The sequence below is a fragment of the Channa argus genome, chromosome 16 (assembly GCF_033026475.1).
Source record: "Channa argus isolate prfri chromosome 16, Channa argus male v1.0, whole genome shotgun sequence".
Taxonomy (NCBI): domain Eukaryota; kingdom Metazoa; phylum Chordata; class Actinopteri; order Anabantiformes; family Channidae; genus Channa; species Channa argus.
The window spans coordinates 7,267,974-7,286,213 of record NC_090212.1 but is presented as its reverse complement, the minus strand read 5'-3'; the positions used below and the strand labels follow the sequence as shown (position 1 = coordinate 7,286,213).

At 40.1% G+C, this 18,240-nt stretch overlaps 1 protein-coding gene across 2 annotated transcripts in view; it reads left to right on the top strand.

The window, feature by feature from the left end:
* prkd3 (protein kinase D3) overlaps positions 1–16,460 on the top strand; it is a 34,963-nt gene extending 18,503 nt beyond the window's left edge. Inside the window, exons 4-19 of one of the 2 annotated variants that reach the window (XM_067479112.1) lie at positions 3,398–3,529; positions 3,867–4,024; positions 4,930–5,119; positions 5,221–5,298; positions 5,386–5,572; positions 6,111–6,234; positions 6,424–6,501; positions 9,212–9,488; positions 10,760–10,812; positions 11,241–11,313; positions 11,451–11,557; positions 11,702–11,863; positions 12,683–12,781; positions 12,865–13,132; positions 13,514–13,599; positions 14,845–16,460. In XM_067479112.1, the coding sequence (XP_067335213.1) occupies positions 3,398–3,529; positions 3,867–4,024; positions 4,930–5,119; positions 5,221–5,298; positions 5,386–5,572; positions 6,111–6,234; positions 6,424–6,501; positions 9,212–9,488; positions 10,760–10,812; positions 11,241–11,313; positions 11,451–11,557; positions 11,702–11,863; positions 12,683–12,781; positions 12,865–13,132; positions 13,514–13,599; positions 14,845–15,018 (2,246 nt within the window). In that variant the 3' untranslated portion in view covers positions 15,019–16,460. Of the gene's footprint in view, positions 1–3,397; positions 3,530–3,866; positions 4,025–4,926; positions 5,120–5,220; positions 5,299–5,385; positions 5,573–6,110; positions 6,235–6,423; positions 6,502–9,211; positions 9,489–10,759; positions 10,813–11,240; positions 11,314–11,450; positions 11,558–11,701; positions 11,864–12,682; positions 12,782–12,864; positions 13,133–13,513; positions 13,600–14,844 lie in introns of both variants that reach the window. The other variant, XM_067479111.1, reaches the window with a different exon arrangement.
* The last annotated feature ends 1,780 nt before the right edge of the window (positions 16,461–18,240 follow it).

Below are 18,240 nucleotides of genomic sequence, written 5' to 3'. Positions count from 1 at the left end.
ATACTGCAGTGTCTTACCTTAAATGTGTTGATCATTTTATGAATAAAGCAGTTTTATAATGAATTACTAACTAACATCTTTGTGAAGGGAAAAAAAACATTGACTCAACAGGCCTTCATAAACTGTTGCTGTTGGCAGATCCAAAGGAACAGAATGAACAAAGTTTTAATCATTCTGTCACAGAGTTTATACCTCATGGCTTTGGGTGTCTTTGGTGTTTTTACTTTCAAATTTAATATCCAAAGACGATATCCAAACATAAAGCAAGAATATTGATCTATGTGAGAGAAAACCAGCAGCAGACCTTCAGCATATTTGACCCATTTATTTAGAAAAGGGGAAAGGGAATGGTATTGCAATGATTACTCACTGATGTCAGCTGAAATACCAATAAAGACTGTGTACAAATCGCAAAGCGGTGAGTTTGTCACACAGCTTTGTTTGACTCTCTTTAAGTATAGAACAAACAGACTTAAGGTCATGCTTCTTTCGACTTCCAAAACGGGAGAAATGAACAGAGAATTCTACCAAGCAGCAGGCAAAAACCACATGTCTTAAAGTCCAAACAATGGTGTCTGCAACTGCAAGAAGGCCCACTTGATACTTGACACACCTTCCAGTAAATACACCTGTTGTGTCTTGCTTAGGGGCACTTTAGTGGGTAAGATACTTGTTGTAAGAGCCTCCTATTGTCAGTTAAACATCCCAGATATTATTCCTGTTCATTTTTGTTTATTCAAGTTAATTCGTCACCACCAGTTTTTGTTTTTGTTTTTTTATTCTTTGATACATTTGCATGTTGTATTCTTTCTTCCTACACCTTTGTAGCAGCTGCACAGGTGTTTGGTTTTTCTTTGTCATTTCCTGTGATGAATGAATCAGCTTCCTGTGCAGTGCTGAGACCACCAAATGGCTTAGAGTATCTGTTCTCCTCTAATCTGTTCTCCTGTCCCATCTGTCTCCACTGGGAAGCACCTGACACCACCTGTGCTGATTATCTCTCCCTCGCTCTTGGACTGAGACTATTGTTTGCAGGGATTTAGACAGGGGATGATTGTATAGGTTTAGGATGTGAAGATACTTGAAGCATTAGGGCTGAGGAATGTAGACTAAGGACTGGAGAACTTCCTTTCTTTTTGTTTCTGACTGTCTGTGTTTGTCTTATGCTCTCTTTTGTGTCAGTGTCTGTTGCTCTCTTTTCTTACTCAGCTTTCTCTCATTTTAATCCCTTCTACCTCAACAAATCCATCTGCAGGTGTAAGCTCCAGTGCAACAATGCAGTTTATAGACTGAGATACACTTGATGAAAACCATCAGAGAGGATCTTGGATTTGCTACATAAGCAATAAATGCTTTTTTTAAATTTAATCTAGCACTCAACAATCTTGGCCTTCCTCATGAGAGGGGCTTTGCTATGTCAGATGCTTCATTTTTGTTTGAGAAACATGAGCTGAGAGATCCACATTCCCAGACCTTTCATTTGGCTCAGAGAAAATATGAACCTTTCCCGCCCCACAATTTGTCTCCTCTCATCTTCTGTTCACTTTTTCTTAACCAACCTGTTGTTGAATTCTGTGGCTGTGGGAGGGAGATGGTCTGAATATCTGTCTTGCTGCGAGGAGGAGGCAGAACTGACTTTTTCTTGGCTGTGGGCTCAAAGAAGAGAGCTTGTTTTTCCTGCAGTAAGTGATTGTAGTAGACCCGCTGAGTGTAAACATGCTCTGATGTGCGGGGCGGTCCTAGTCACAGCAGACACTGCACAGGCCGTCTCGGCCCATGAGATTTGAGGTTTGGCCTGACCGATTGTCCCTTTGTACTGCTTTTCACTCACTTAAATTCCCACCCACTTTGTCAAGCTTATTCCCCACCACTGGCCGTGTGAAATTGATATTCTACAGTACCTACTGTTTGCCATAAATATGGCAAACTTGTTTTTGTCAGAGGGAACCTTGTGGCATCCAAATGGAAACTGTGTGACTCAAAGAAAACTGATGGTGCATTCATGTGTGCCTACAAGAGCTGAAAAATCAATGTGTTGAGTTTATGTTTGGTGTTGTTTGATATTAATTAGCATGACATGCAATACACTTACACTGTGACTGCTAAGAAGCAGCCAATTGTTTTGTGGATGTGTGTGAAATAACTCATGAATGCTGCTTTTCGTGTGTGTGCACTGGAGCTGTGTTCGCCTCATGACATGTGACCTGACTGAGCTCTTTCTTCTGTTTCAAATCAAACAAAAACAGTGAACATCTCCCCACCAGCTGTTGTTTCTCTGAAATGGAGAAAATTATGTGTTGTACATTGTTGCAGATGACCTTTTCAATTTTAAGTGTTAATACATTTCTCAGACAATTTTCACTGCAGTGAGCCAAGCCTGTGACTGTTTCTTTATTTTGGTTATTTTTTGTTGACCCTACATTTGAACTTTGATCTGACTTGCCTGATGAAATGCTGCATTCTTTTGTCAAATTAACAGACAAGAGTGATTGAATATGACTTTCTGTTACGTCTTTGGTAGTTTTTTTTTAACTCAGGCATGTGTTCTCTTCTCTTTGTATGGAGCAAGTGCAGAAGTATTTTTTTACTGGCCACATGTAGTATTTGTTGTTAAAGTCTGCATGTCATCACAGCAACAACAGCTGAAAATTTCCTCAATTGTCCAAAGAAAAAAATGTGTTTGGTTGAATCCCAACCAAAGGAATTAACTGACACACACACACACACACACACACACTAGATGACATCAGCATTGCCACCGCATAGGGTAAGCTGCTTAAACCAAGTGTAAAGATTGACCATTACCTTGTCTGTCACTGCACCCACATAAATTGATTGCATATAACCAGGTTGTTAATGCAGGCTTTGAAAGCAGAGACTTCACTCACACACAAATACAGGTTGAGCTGCAGGTCAGGCAGACCTCCATCTTATTCATCTTCACGTATTTGATGATTCATGATGAACCAACGTCTTGTTTCTAACAATGAACACGGTGTGTCTGTTTGACACAGAACACCAAAAATTTAGAGAGAATCAGGGCAAAACAGAAGGAGAGACATACCCACAGCTCGGCACGATTTGAGACTGAAGTATGTTAACACAGATCAGATCTGGCCTTACACGATCACATCTAGAGGATCACTTCACTGGTGTGTTATGGGTGTGCCCTGTAACTTTGATAAAAGGAATTGTAGTTGCTTTACTGCAGATGTGACGCCCTCTACTGCAGCAGTGTGGATATGGCACTCATTTGAGTTAATTAGCAATTCAGAAATACAGTTACCAAATAGATGTGATAATTGGCTCCCCTCACTTTGTCAGTTTCATTTATTTTTTTACACTGAATTGAATTTCATAATTTAGTTTTAGTTCTTCATCTTGTGTATTTTTCCAGCTCAAGCCACAGTTGAAGACTTCCAGATTCGACCCCATGCCCTTTTTGTCCACTCCTACAAGGCCCCCACCTTCTGCGACTACTGTGGGGAGATGCTGTGGGGTCTGGTCCGACAGGGGCTCAAATGTGAAGGTTGGAAGCACAAACACAACACTTACACTTGGCAAAATATGACGGAACAAGGCTTTGACTGCTTCATGGCCATCTGTTGTATCACAGGGATAACTCTTAGAACTTCAGCTTGTCTATTGCTGTATCCACACAAAAACATCACTTTTTTCACCTGTGTTCACCTGGATTATCTGCCAGTGATGTATCTACATTGATAGTGACAAATTCTCATATATGAATCTACTCATTATTGGGGCCACACGTAACTGATTGCACAAGAATGTGTTTTAATTTCACAGATTGATGTACCTTTTATCTAGTTTTGGTGACTAAGTTCCTCTGTGTTTTCATGTTTTAGGATGTGGGCTAAACTACCACAAGCGCTGCGCCTTTAAAATCCCAAATAATTGTACTGGTGTCAGGAAGAGGCGATTGTCCAATGTCTCACTGCCTGCACCTTCTATCTCTGTCCCCCGCCCGGTGCCTCCTGAACATCCTGTGGTTCTCCAGGATGAGGTGAGTTCTTATTGGTGGAAGTTTGACTTGTATACATTTGCTTGGATATAGTGGAACAAGCCAAAAAATTATGCAAATGGCACAGCAGAAAAGGTAGAAGGATCATTATGTGCTTTTTCTCTTAATGAAGGAGGGTGATATTTTTTTATCCTCGTGCATAACATAAGATGGCTGGAGTTTTGACATAATCCTAAATCAGACTGGAAGCCAGGTGAGTTGGCCAAGAATGTGAGGCAGTCACTCTGCATGCTGTTAAATGTTTCTAAACTCATCAAATTTGGCACTTTTTCCCTGGTTGAATCTCCTGGGCCCTGTTGTAGAACACCACTGATGCAGAAAATTGAATTGAGCTCCATGGAGCACCGTGGAGAGATCCTTAGTGAGGTCTTATGAAACAGTTTTTGCATAAGCCTTGAAATATTCTCCTCTTGTCTCTGTCCCCATGAAAGGTCATCAGGAAATGTAATTATGCTAATGACATTAAAAGTCCATTGAAATCCAAGTTTATGCATCTCATCACTTGTTGGCAAAACCAAAGACGGCTTCCTTCCCTAGTTCTTTCAGGAGCTTCCAGATGGCTCAATTTGTTTCATAAAAAATCTGAAGTAAATGCTCATATGTGGTAAAACATGACAAATATAATAACCTTTTTTCAATCACTATTATCTTCATGCTATCCTAGTATGAAATATGTCTCTTTTCTTTTTTCCCTTGATTTCTGTCTCTCCTGTCGCTGCAATATCATTATTCACTCTGTCTTTCCCTATCGCTCAAATATTTCCTTTGAGCTTGCTGTTCTTACATCTTTTTCTTTCCGTTCTTATTTCTTCCTACATATGGTTTGTAATTCTTCCCAACCTTCCTTCATTTTCCTCTTGCATCTGTCCGTCCAACTTCTGCAGCAGAGGTCCCATCAGGAGGCAGGGAAGCGGATCCTGTCCTGGAGCGGCAGGCCTATCTGGATGGAGAAGATGGTGTTAGGGCGGGTTAAGGTGCCACACACCTTTGCCATTCACACTTACACTCGTCCCACTATCTGTCAGTACTGCAAGCGTCTGCTGAAGGGTCTCTTCCGCCAGGGCATGCAGTGTAAAGGTAAGACTGCATAAATAGAGTGTGTTTCAAACACACTGTGATTGATTTTAGAAGAATTTAGCAGTGCGGTAACACTGTTTTACTATAAATTTTATTTGCAGATTGCAAATTCAATTGCCATAAGCGTTGTGCTTCAAAGGTACCAAGAGACTGTTTGGGCGAGGTGGACTTCAATGGTGGTAAGTTTTATATAATGTTTCAATGTGACAATTGTATATCTAACATTTAGTTTTTTAAATATTTAAATGTTTCATGTGCCTGTGCAGAGCCAGCCAGCCCCGGGCCAGATTCTGATACTACCATGGATACAATGGAGGTGGACAGCAGTGATATGGATGGTGGCAGGGGACTGGATGATCCAGAAGAGCCCTCCACACCAGAGGAGAGGATATTTGACCTAGATTCTCCCTTCTTGGACAGAGAAAAGGATGAAGAGCCCATCAAGACTATTAGGTATGAAGACAGTGATTTTGACATCTTACACCCTTTTCTGATGGTGTTTCTGTAGATCTGAGCCTGTTTACTGTTTACTTTGTTACTTCAGCTATGGTGGCTAAAGCTGAAGGACTGATTTTGACTTAATGGCATTTTGCCTTTGTAGGGCAGTTAAGTAAAGAGAGAGAAGAAACAAGGTAAAAGTAAACACTTGCAGTAAAGGTCATCACACTGATTCAATTTACTGATTCGATTCTTTTTTAAACCACATCATCTAACTGCTTAATTCCGGTGTTTATTCTACACAAACAGCAGAATTTTATAGTTCTGCCAGTGTAACCACTGCTGACAACATAAAATATGTGTACAACATTTTTATAGCAAAGATCTACCAGACATTGGCTGCTTAAAAAAGTAAATATAAAAGAATTCTGAACTGGCTGCATGGGAATCAAAATGCAACCATTTACTGTTTTATTATATTGAGTTCTAAATAAGTATTGCTGATTTCAATAACAGAAATCTTTTGTGTGTGTGTGTCTGTGTGTGTGTCTAGCCCCTCAACTAGCAGCAACATCCCTTTGATGCGGGTGGTCCAGTCCATCAAACACACCAAGAGGAGGAGCTCCACTGTGGTGAAGGAGGGCTGGATGGTTCATTATACAAGCAGGGACAACCTGGTAAGACTGATAACCTCAAAATCCTAGGGGGAAGTGGCCTGTGCTTCACCTGTATGCTGAGGAAAATGTGTTGAATCCAGAAAAGAAGGTGTTTTGCGCTAGAAACAAATATTTAGACTACTACAGTATTGGTAGGTAATGTATGTTTTGTCTTTTGGACTAAGTTGGTTTTCATTTTCCCCTTCACAGCGGAAGAGACATTATTGGAGACTGGACAGCAAGAGTCTGAGTCTATTCCAGAACGACACCGGAGCCAAGTTCTACAAAGTAAGCTTAAAGCTATCATCTGTGCCTCGTTCTTAGAAACAATGTTTTGTACTCCACATTTAAACAAAAATGTATTAAAATGTAAACAAATCAAGCAGCTTCATAAGTTGTGTTGAATCCTTGGGGATTTATTTCTAGAAATTCCTCATAAAAGCTTCACAGCATTGAACATTTACCACTGCTCTGAATTCTGAATTGTGAATTGTAAAATAGTGATACTAAGGTAATTTTGGAGAGGCTACATCTTTATATCCATGTTTGATTATTGTCTGTCACAATTTTGAGAGCTATGTAAATAACATCTAACCAGTGACAGCTGTGTGACTCAGTTTGAAGGGCTGTCGTGTTGCAACTGTAAACTACCCTAATGTCAGTTCAGCCCACTGAAATATCTCCTGTGGTTTTTCACTCTGCAGTCTGGTTTCTTCCCTGTATGAAGTGAAAGGGTGGAATTGCTAACAGTTGCCATTGTGTTTTGGTATTATGTAGCAGATCAGATGGGACATTTGAAGGAGTTTTGAAGAAAGAATAAAAGTTTTGACAAAAGGGATCCCCAGTTAATAAAAGAATTGGATTTAAAAAAAAAGTACTTGATGCACAATTGTTAAAATTACCTGATGTAAGCTTTTTAAATTATTCACAATTCACTTCGCACAACCCACTCTACAATTCAGTGGGTCTGTGAGTGAATTTTGATGTGTCAAATCAGTTGTAGTGAGTGTGTGACACTTGTGCTCATTGCCAGAACCCTAGTCAGTCATTACACTGCCGCAGGGGCTTAATAGGATAGTAATTACACACTGAGGACCGAGAGAGGGTACTACACCCTGCAAGGTAAAGACTTCCACATGTGTGTTGGTGGTTGTGTGTGTGTATGTAGAGTGGGGGATGTGATCATTTTATTGTTCATGTTGCTTTGTGTGTTTTGAGATCGTGACGCCTCCTCAAGTTGTGGTCAGAGCTGTGTTGCAGTGGGATGAAGTGTAGGATGCAGTTTCCAGGGTGAGAGCAAGCAAATTCACATCTTGTGTATGTGTGTATCAAACAGGTGGTTTTACACACAGCTGGATCTATAGTCCTGCTTTTATTTTTTTTTCTTTAACATCTCCATTTTGCACTGGTTCTGATACAGGCCTGAAAAAAAAGCTTAATTCCCTCACAATTCTCTCCCAGTTATTCTGTCACACCCTGCATGCCTTGCCACTATATCCTTGGAAAGGAAACCTCAGTGGGGACTGACTCCTACGGGTGTGTTTACTGGCAGCTTTATGTGGCTCTTTATTATCAACTTGGCACCGAGCTCTGTTTAAGACATTCAAGAGACTAATTGAAGGCTAGCTGTAAATGCTTTCAAAGTTCGGTCTGTCCCATGCCTAGTGCTTCAGCGTAGCAGATTTTTATCAATGATAGACAACATGAGATCCTTTGCTATACATACATTAGAAAACATTGCTTCAGGGATTTCATTTCAGAAGCCACAAACTCTCCATATGTTTAGCTTGTATCTGAGTAACTGTCTGCTTTGGGCATTTCCCTTTAATTTCCCTCAGGTTTCTAGTCCTGCTGCTCATCAGTGTGGCCAATGTCCTTCCCCTTTCTTTGTCCTCCAATCTAATTATTGGTGGTCGTGTGGTAGTCTGCTTGCTAGGCATGGCAGCCATTTTCACCATTTGGAATCCATAAGCCATGCTTCCCGTTTGAAGATGAGACCCCTGTACTTGTGGCTTTCTCTAAAAAACCTTTTATGGGGTGAGGGGGCTTCTCTCTGTCTCTGGCGGATTGAGTCCTGTCACACTGAAATGTCGCACCCCCACACACACAAACCCACCCACTCACACACTAGCTTGCAGAAGAACGGTAGTTGCAGTGTCTTTCGTCTCAGTGGCTAGCGGTAGCGCCAGCGGCTCGTGCTCAGATGGAGTCTTTGGCCGACTCTGCCTTGTAATCAGGGAACCAGAGCCTTTCAGCCACCACAGGGCCCCACTCACGTGACCTGGCCCCGGTAACCACAACCACTTCATCTGATACTCTGTGGTGAGCCATGCGGAGGGGACAGCGTGTGCCTGTGTGAGCCCCCATTGGCTGGAAATTCTGTGTTTTTTAATTTTTGACCCTCCCTCCTCTCTTTGATTTGACAATAAGTTTGAAGGGGAAGGGGAAACTTTTAAAGTGTGCTCCAGCTGTGCTTTCTGTATGTGCTCATCAGAGAGAGAAGAGGAAAAGGACAAAGTTAGAGCTGGAATGATATAATCGACTCCCAAACAAGAGTGAATGTGAAGACTTTTAGAGTGAGTGAGTCTTACTACCTGTATCAGCATTGTTTCTTTGATGGTATTTTATAAGTGGAACATTACATGCTTTGGCTTTCTCCTTTGATTATTATTTGTTTGTAAATGAGAAAATCTCTGTTAATAATCTCTTATACATTATAGAAAATTGCTAACCTTGTTTTTGAAGGCTACAACAAACTCGATGTATCTTGATGTCTATTATCCATTGAGGAATTCGGATATCTTCCCAGTATTCTTGAATTGCCACCCTCTTACCATACTGCCTGTGTAATACACGTATGCACATATGTAAAGTGAGTGGTGCTTTGGTCCCAAACACCAGAAAACTATGTATGTATCAGGTGTGATGGTTGCAGACAACCAGTACACCATTACACAACCATTTTATTTTTGATTTATGTCTTTCACTCTTCCCACAGGAAATCCCTTTGTCTGAGATCCTGCAGGTTGAACAGTCCAGAGATTACAGTAATCTGGCCCAGGGCAGCAACCCTCACTGCTTTGAGATCATCACAGCCACCATGGTCTACTATGTAGGGGAAAACAACGGCAGTCACTACCACAGCCCTGCTCTGGCTGCTTCGGGAGTTGGCATGGAGGTGGCTCAGGGGTGGGAGAAGGCCATCAGACAGGCCCTGATGCCCGTTACCCCTCAGCCCAGTGTGGCCAGTGCTGCATGTCAGGGCAAGGATCACAGTAAGTATAACATGAAAGCTCTCTTGTTTTAAAAGCAATGGTGTGGATAAAGTATATAGTAACATGTTGCTCTTTTAACTGTGAATAAGACAACAAATGGTGCATTACCTGTCACATTAGGAGCCCATAGTTGATGGAATATTTCTGTTTAGCTTTAGACTTTCCAATAGAGTAGTTTAGAGTTTCACATATTTAATGGATATTTTCAGGTTATCACCTAAAGGCTACAAAACTCCTCGATGATCAGGCTAAAATGAAGAAAGTGATTATTATGACTCATATTTGTTAATATACAACAGTTAGTAGCTGAGTCAGTTTATGACTGTGTAGTTGAGTTTGCATTTGCCCTTTAAGTGATGGCCTTTACTGGAGGAGGGTTTTTCCTGTCTCAGCATAAAGATAAATTGGTTGCTAACAGAGCCACAACAGCTGAAATGTGTTGCTTACCTCAATTATGTGTTTTGAAAGTCTGAGGTTTGCCCAAGTAAAAAGGAGAGCGTTCTTTGCACCACCTCGGCTAATGTGGTCAGTCTAGCCACAAGGTGGCCCAACTAAAGTTTCAATAGGCAGGGAAAACCCTGTGCTAATGTCTTTACCCCAAAGGACCTGTCGCTGTGCTTCACAGTAGTAAATGAACTGACATGTCTAAGCTTTACTCACAGCTGGGTCAGATGTGTTATTTTCTCAGGTTTTGAAAGAAAACAAACATATGCTTGAGCCTTGACAACAAACACAGGTATTATATGTAAGCCTGTGCATATTCATTTGAAGTTCTGTAGTTATACACTGATTTGTTGATTACAGAGCCACATGTAACTCATGCTTATTAGAAGCATTAATAATATTTAATCTACAGATATTTTACATACAGTATGTGGTTATTTGTGCATTTTTTTTTGAGATTAAAATACATTTTTGTGTATAATATTAGATAAATGTTCACAACATCATGTTTTGTACATACTTTTATTCATCGGCCAGTATTTAGAATGAGCGCCTGTGCCTGCTAATTTCCCAGTTATGAAATGCATTGCATACTTGAGCTATTCAGTCACACACAACTTCCCAGATAAAATTTATAGCCAATTTATTTTGTAATAAAATGCCTCATTATCTGGGGCTGTGACTTATTGCATGCAGCTGTGATAAGAAGGAAACTTTAAAAAAAATACTAGTATGTGAGCAATGTGCCTTTGTCTAGAATCAGTTTATGCATAAGGTCATGTTTTTCACTTGTTGGAGGTGGACACATTCTGTGTTTTCTCTTCCAGAAGAGCTGTCCATCAGCATATCTGTGTCCAACTGCCAGATCCAGGAGAATGTGGTCAGTGAGGCTTCTTTTCTCGTTCCTTTGACACACTATTGCACAATTTCCCAACACAGCCTGCTCGCATATGCATGCATTCGTGTGCTATTTAAGTAGCTGTTGTGGTAACATCAGAAACTGTATCCTACTGTTTCTTTTACTGAAACCTCCAATGGAGGCTTTAATGCTGCACGAATGGGGAAGCTGCGGCCTCAGGTTTTTTTTTAATCAAGGGATTTTTGTCTCAGTTTTACTTCTGCTTTCAGTGAAAGTTAAATATTTGGTAATACCAGAAAACATTTTTGAAGAGGAAGGGAGTTTAGCCTAGCTTTAGATGATGTAACCTTTTAGTGATTGCCAGTGTCAGCATGGAAAGTTAACTGATTGTTTCCACAAGTAAAAGGAAAGTACAGTACATTAGTAAAGTGTAAATTATTTCTGTGTAGGACATTGCTTCGGTGTACCAAATATTCTCTGATGAGGTGCTGGGGTCAGGCCAGTTCGGCATTGTGTATGGAGGTATGTTTCTTTTTTTCACATGTTACTGCTTACATTTTATATACGCTGTATTTCCACTGAGAATTGTATTAAATTTATGGACTTAATGAAGTTTAGTATTTTATTTATTTCTATTTTACCAATCCAAATGATTTTAGGCAAACACAGAAAGAGTGGCAGAGATGTGGCTATTAAAGTTATTGACAAGATGAGATTTCCTACCAAGCAAGAGAGTCAGTTAAGAAACGAAGTTGCCATATTACAGGTAATGACCAAAATCTACTAAACAATTGAAATGATTTATTGCATGAAACTAAAGCAAATAATAACACCAAGTGCAGCACTTTCACTTCTGTGCTATCAGTCATCAAACGGTAAAGAATTTATGCCATTATCTGCTTTTCTTCAGAACCTGCATCATCCAGGTATCGTGAACTTGGAGTGTATGTTTGAAACTCCAGAGCGGGTCTTTGTTGTCATGGAGAAGTTGCACGGGGACATGCTGGAGATGATCCTGTCCAGCGAAAAGAGCAAATTGCCCGAACGCATCACCAAATTCCTTGTCACTCAGGTCAGTGTATTCTTGTGCTCCTTAGTCTAAGGTTGCCGTATGAAAGCAGCAGCTTGTGTCGTGTGTCATTGCCTTTGCAGAGTTCTTACTTTTAAATAGCATCTTTCTTCACTTTTCACTAGCAATGTTGGTGTCTTTTCCATTTATTTTCCATTATAGCATTCTTCCCCTCTCTCTATAGCCTCCCTTCTGTTTTTGGGGCACGTTAGCCCACTATGGATGAGTCTTTGTTCCAACTCTATGGCCTGTTTATTCTTGTGGTGAGTTGATTAGGAGGGAATTGTTTACAGGATTGGTCTGCATGGCATCACAGCCTCCTCCCTGGCCGTGGATTACAGCCTGCAGTGTGCTAGTGGCTTTGTGGCCTGATTAGAAGAGCAGCAGACCCTTGGGCCTCCGTGAATCCCGGGTCCCAAACAGGAGCAGGTCCATTAACAACAGCCCCATTAGCTGTGGCAGGCCTGGCTTTAATGTGGCCGGGAAGACTTCTGTCAAAGCCAGGGTCAGGACAGGGGAGCCAGGCGCTCTGTGGTTTTGGGAGAGAGCCATAGGCAGACATGCGTGCAGCCTTAGCTTACGCCAAGCCTCGTGAATATAGATGGTCTGACGAGATGAGATCATGTCTTTATGTGAAGGTACTGGTCAAGATGGAAGTCTTTAAGGGCATTATTATCCTCATAGGCCTGTTAGTTTTCTGTATGTCAACAGCATAGCTTATACATTATACATATGTTAAAACATTTAGAGATTGGAGTTTAGACTATTGTTATTTCCATTTCTGGAGCTAAATCCGTGCCTTTGAAATTTGCTTTGCAACAGATCCTGGTGGCCTTGAGACATCTGCACTTCAAGAACATTGTTCACTGTGACTTGAAGCCTGAGAATGTACTACTGGCCTCTGCAGAACCCTTTCCTCAGGTATACATTTGTAAATATATGTGCATCTATGTTTTTCTTTCTCCAAAGTGTGTCCACATTGGATTTATTTCTATCTTCTACAGGTAAAGCTGTGTGATTTTGGCTTTGCCCGTATCATCGGTGAGAAGTCATTTCGGCGTTCAGTGGTGGGCACCCCTGCTTACCTGGCTCCAGAGGTGCTGCGCAGTAAAGGATACAACCGTTCTTTAGACATGTGGTCAGTGGGAGTCATTGTGTACGTCAGCCTGAGTGGAACCTTCCCTTTTAATGAAGATGAGGACATTAATGACCAGATCCAGAATGCTGCCTTCATGTACCCTCCTACTCCCTGGAAGGACATCTCTACAGAGGGTATTTGTTTGTTTGCTTTTTCCCTTAAACATCCAAATATTCACTAATTTTTGATTTAATCTGGCAGCTAGTGTGGCCTTATAAGCTCTCGATGGTCTGGTGGCTGTTTTGTTGCAATGTCCTCCCCACCTACATGTCTGGGTGGCTGAACTTTACTTTAATGAATCACTTTCATATCTCCCCTACTGCTCGAATTGTGGCTTCTCCCACATATAGTGTGAAATATGTTGAAAGGTTAAACAACCAATGCAGGTGTTCATGCTAATGTTTAGTAAGCTAACTACAAACCACAGGTGCAGTTTTGCTGATCTTTATCTTTTGCTTTGAAGGACTAAGAGAATCTTGTCTCTACATTCTGCATTTTGTCTATTGCCCTCACAGCCACAGATCTGATCAACAATCTTCTTCAAGTCAAGATGAGGAAGAGGTACAGTGTGGACAAGTGTCTCAGCCATCCATGGTTACAGGTGACACATCTTATTTTCTTTACATTTTTAAACAAATTCATACAAATTGAATCAAACGTTCGCATTACTTTTTGTCCCGGTGATATCTCTGAACACACATTGTGCTGTCACATTCAGAGCAACTCTTTTAGTTCCTGTTTGTAATGTGGTCACAGACATAATTGCTAACAGGAACTGCTAATAGCTAATTCTGCAAGACATTTCACGGTGCAATTTGTCAACACATGTTAAAAAATATAGATTAGCAAATAGAAACCATGGTGGGGTGTAGACCTCCCCCATCAACTTACTCCACAACAAAACTGTACTTCACGTTTGCACCTCCCACAGCATTATGCAGATTTAAAGAGTAAGTATCCCAAATATAAGACAGAGAATAACAACAGAAGGCAGACTTCATTTTAAGACACTACTAAGATTTAAAACTCTGACACGATTCTTATGGTGCCTATAAAAATTATTCATCTCCCTGGTTCTCACCATTCTTTTTTTTATTCATTTGGCTTTTTTAACTAAAAATATAAAAAAGACCCCCATTTTCAAGTAAAAACTAAATTCAATTAAAATTCAATAAATCAATAAATTCACAACATAAAGTGATTACATAAGTAATCACCCCTTTTAAAGCAACTTGCACTAATCATCACTAGTGCAGCCAGCTGGTTTTAAAAGTCATACAATCAGTTAAATGGAGATCACTGGACAGCAGTGAATTGTAGTATCTGGAAGGTCCAGTTACTAGTGAATCAGTATCCCTACCAAGAATTACACTATGGAGACAATACTCAAAGTATCTCAGCAAAAAGTTACAAAGAAGTCACACAAGAACATTTAAAGTATAAATATAGTATAATATATTTTAAACATAGTATATCTTTATCTATATCCCTCTATCCAAAATCTATGATTTAGGGTCACAGGGGGGCTGGATCCTGTTCTAGCTGTCATAGGGCGAGACGGGTGGTACACACTGGACAGATTGCCTTCTCTGTCTTTCCCCCCCCTGTCTGGCAACTCCATCCTCAACATTCTTCTACAGATATTTGGTTTGTGTTGAAAAAGTGTAGTCTTGTACAAATTTAAATGGCATACTTGGCTGTCTTATATGTAGTGGCTGAGAGCAGGATAAAGCCAAGGATTTAAACTAAAGCATTCATTCTGGATCACTTGATGTCGGAAACACCTCTCCTACAAAGAAGCAAAAATTACCGCCTTCATTTTAAAGTTTATGTCTGTTTTCCTCAGGACTATCAAACATGGCTGGACCTCAGGGAGTTTGAAACGCGGCGAGGTGAGCGCTACATCACCCATGAGAGTGATGATGCACGATGGGAGGAATACGCAGATGAGCACAGTCTCGTTTACCCCAAACACTTCATAATGGCTCCTAACCTTGATGACATGGAAGAGGACCCCTAGTGATAACATTTCTCCCTTACAAGTGTTAAGGGAAAGGACAAGGATTGTTGCAGGGGCTTTTTGTCCCATGAGGCTTTGGGACCATTGGATTTTCCCTCCAGAAAAGTTTGTTGTGGAAACAGAGAAGCCAATCAGATGGGGAACTACTCTCTGAAGACTTTAAAAGTGGGAAAAACCCTACAGAATTTGTAGCTTGATGCACTCCTGCAAGCAACAGGCAGGCATAGATGTGTGCCACTGAAATGCATTAAGAAATTTTAAGTCAGGAGAGAAGAGTCTTTCTTTTTGCACGATGTGAAAACATTCCATGGATTTGCTCAAGAACAATTGCAAGCAAAGTCAACTTAATACTTTAGTTAATGTAAACACAATTTTGGTTAATTTGGCATAATAATATGGCTGTGTTCCTCATGTGAGAGAAGAGAGCAGAGAGAGAAAAGAAGCTTACCCCAGGAGTAAAGGGCACTTTTCACAAGGGATTTACAGTCTGAGAATTAAACACGCTTCAGTTTGTTCTCATTCCTGAACTGTTTGTGAGACTGTCCTTTGGCACGCAACTGGAAACTGCAGTATATCATGTATTTGTATGTTTGTTTTAATGTATTCAGTAATTGTGTTATATTTTTGCACTATAATTCCGTTGAACATAGCAATTGAATAGAAAGACTATTCGCTGCTACGGAGAGCAAACAGCTTTTGAGCGTCAAGTCTAGGAGCAAAGATTTGAAAGTTGATTCTCCTATACAGTATTGGCTCACCAGGTGTTTTCATCCAACATGTCATTAGAGTGGCAGCTAATGTTGTGTATGTTTGATCAACTTTCCCCTGGAAAAAGTGACCAACAGAACCTGACCAAATATGTTACCAAAAACTGTTTATTTTACTGTTTCCAAACTGTTTTTTCTAATTAGCATTGTTGATTTCTTCAGTCCTATGAGACAATCACCCTCAATTCTTGGTAAATACAATAATGGAGCCAAAACTTCTGTTCAGCATGAGGTTTTAATCAGCAGTGGACTCTATTTCAGAGGGTCATGTACTCACAGAATTTTGAATGTGACTTTAAAAGCACTCCAATTCAAAAATGTGTTTTTGATGCTCTGTAGGTATCTGAGGCCATGCAATGCCAGTGTCAAAATTAAGTTTTATATAGAACAAAACATTTGTGTCAGTTACCTTGTTTATTTTGTTGTCTGGACCTTTGAACAGCCCCCAGAAAAAGTAGTAAGTAGGTATAAATACAATTTGGTTCACATGGGAGCTAATTTTATTACAGTTCTGTTGGTTGTTCTGTTGGTGTGTTACGGGAGTATGTTTCTGTTTCCTGTTGTCCTTTTCCTGTCTTTGTTGCCGCTGGATTGGCAGGTGTCAGTGTTGTGTATATTTCAGTACGTACCAATGGAATAAAACCCCAGCTTGGAATAAAATGGAATAAAAACTCAGCTTCTCACCTGAGCAAGTTTTATTTAAGCTGTGAAAGTCTTTCTGTGGCATGCTCCTGACTTTAAACAATAGATTTTGTATTTGCGTGCCCCAGCATGTACTTATGCAAAAGCAACCCTCACTTAGAAGTTTGTGTATGTTGCATCATTGTGTGTGGATGTGTGTTGTGGTTTTACATGTCAGATCCCAGCTGACATGCAGCTGGATGTGATTGTTGCGCCACACTGAGCAGTTTGGCCAGCCATTCGCTCACCACAAGGGAGTACTGACATAGTTAAACAGGGTGGTGGGGAAGTGGGGGTTTGTGGAAGACTTTGAAATTGCTCTTGATATATGCTATCACAGAAGCTCTTTAAATATCAAATGTGCATTCAACCCCAGCCATATGAATAAAATGTCTTATTTCTGGACTGTAATTTTGAATGGGCCTATTGTTTGAAAGCACAGTTTACCATAAAGTACAATACAGAGAACAGGCAGCTGTCATTAATTTAGCACAGTGTTTATAGTGTACCCTTCTTAATTCCTATACCAGCATTCAATGGACTTTTACAGCAACTGACTGACCACTGATAGCAATCAAGGGTTGCGTTGTTGCAGCACCATCTTTTAATAGCCCCTAATGAGAAGTTGAGGATAACCCTCATTTTACCTTCAAAATATTCAATAGGGCTGTCCTCTATCTGTTGCTTAGAATGATTTCAAGATGTGGCCTCTGTTTGCAGGCCAGATGATTCCATTAACCTCTTGGTGAGTGGGAGGATTTTTAGACCTAACAGAGACAAATTTAACAGTACTGTTTAGAGTTCACTGAGTTGCTATTCCCACTTGTGATTGACAGATTTAAGAATCATTTTGGAACAAACTTCATCTGCAGTGCCTTAGAAGAAAGGACAAGCAAAACTATCACAGACATAAGGTGCAATGTCTCCCTCCTCTGGTAGGATGCAAGTGTAAATGTTTTAGAAAATGATGCCTTTATTAAAAAATAGAACAGATAAACAGGTTTTGTGCTTTATCATTTAATATTAACAACATTTTACTTTAGTAGGGACATTCATAATATATCTATACTAAAATATAAATATAAATATAAATACAATTTTTTTAGCTTGATATATGTGCAGAACTACAAGGTAATTTTCACATTAATGTGCTAAAGGAAGAAAGTTTGTCATCACTGTCAAGGTAAGGTTATGTATTTGGAAGGCAATTGTGGTCCAATATACATTCCGATTGGAGTAAAAGACACCCTTGTGTCCGGTTGTTAAACTTAAAATAAATTCAATTATTTTCTTAGATATGCTTTTATAAGATCCTAGCTAGATTATTTAAACTTGGACACAGGACATTTTTCTAAGCATTTTAGTACATTTCTAAATGCATTTTTAAAGCTATTGCTATAGTTTTTATTCACTAGTGAATACACCTGGTTAGTGTACAGTAAACTTTCCAACTACTGCCACAACTGGTGCTCTTTCAATGGAAGCTTCATAATGACGAGAAAAATCGTATAATACCATGACCTTACACTGTCAGAATGCAAGTAGATAAGTGTCACGTGCAAAAGTCTATACAATATATATTTACATAATGTCATGTAGGCGCAGTGTACCTACTGTATCACTCTGTTCTTGACCTTTATGTGCTGAAAAAAATTATTTTTGCTGCCAGAAGGTGTCGCTATATGCAGGTTAATCCACTTAAACTGTAATGGAAAAGTCACAGTCTGTGGGAGATGAAACAATATGTTTGGTGGATCAAGTTATCCTAAGGTGG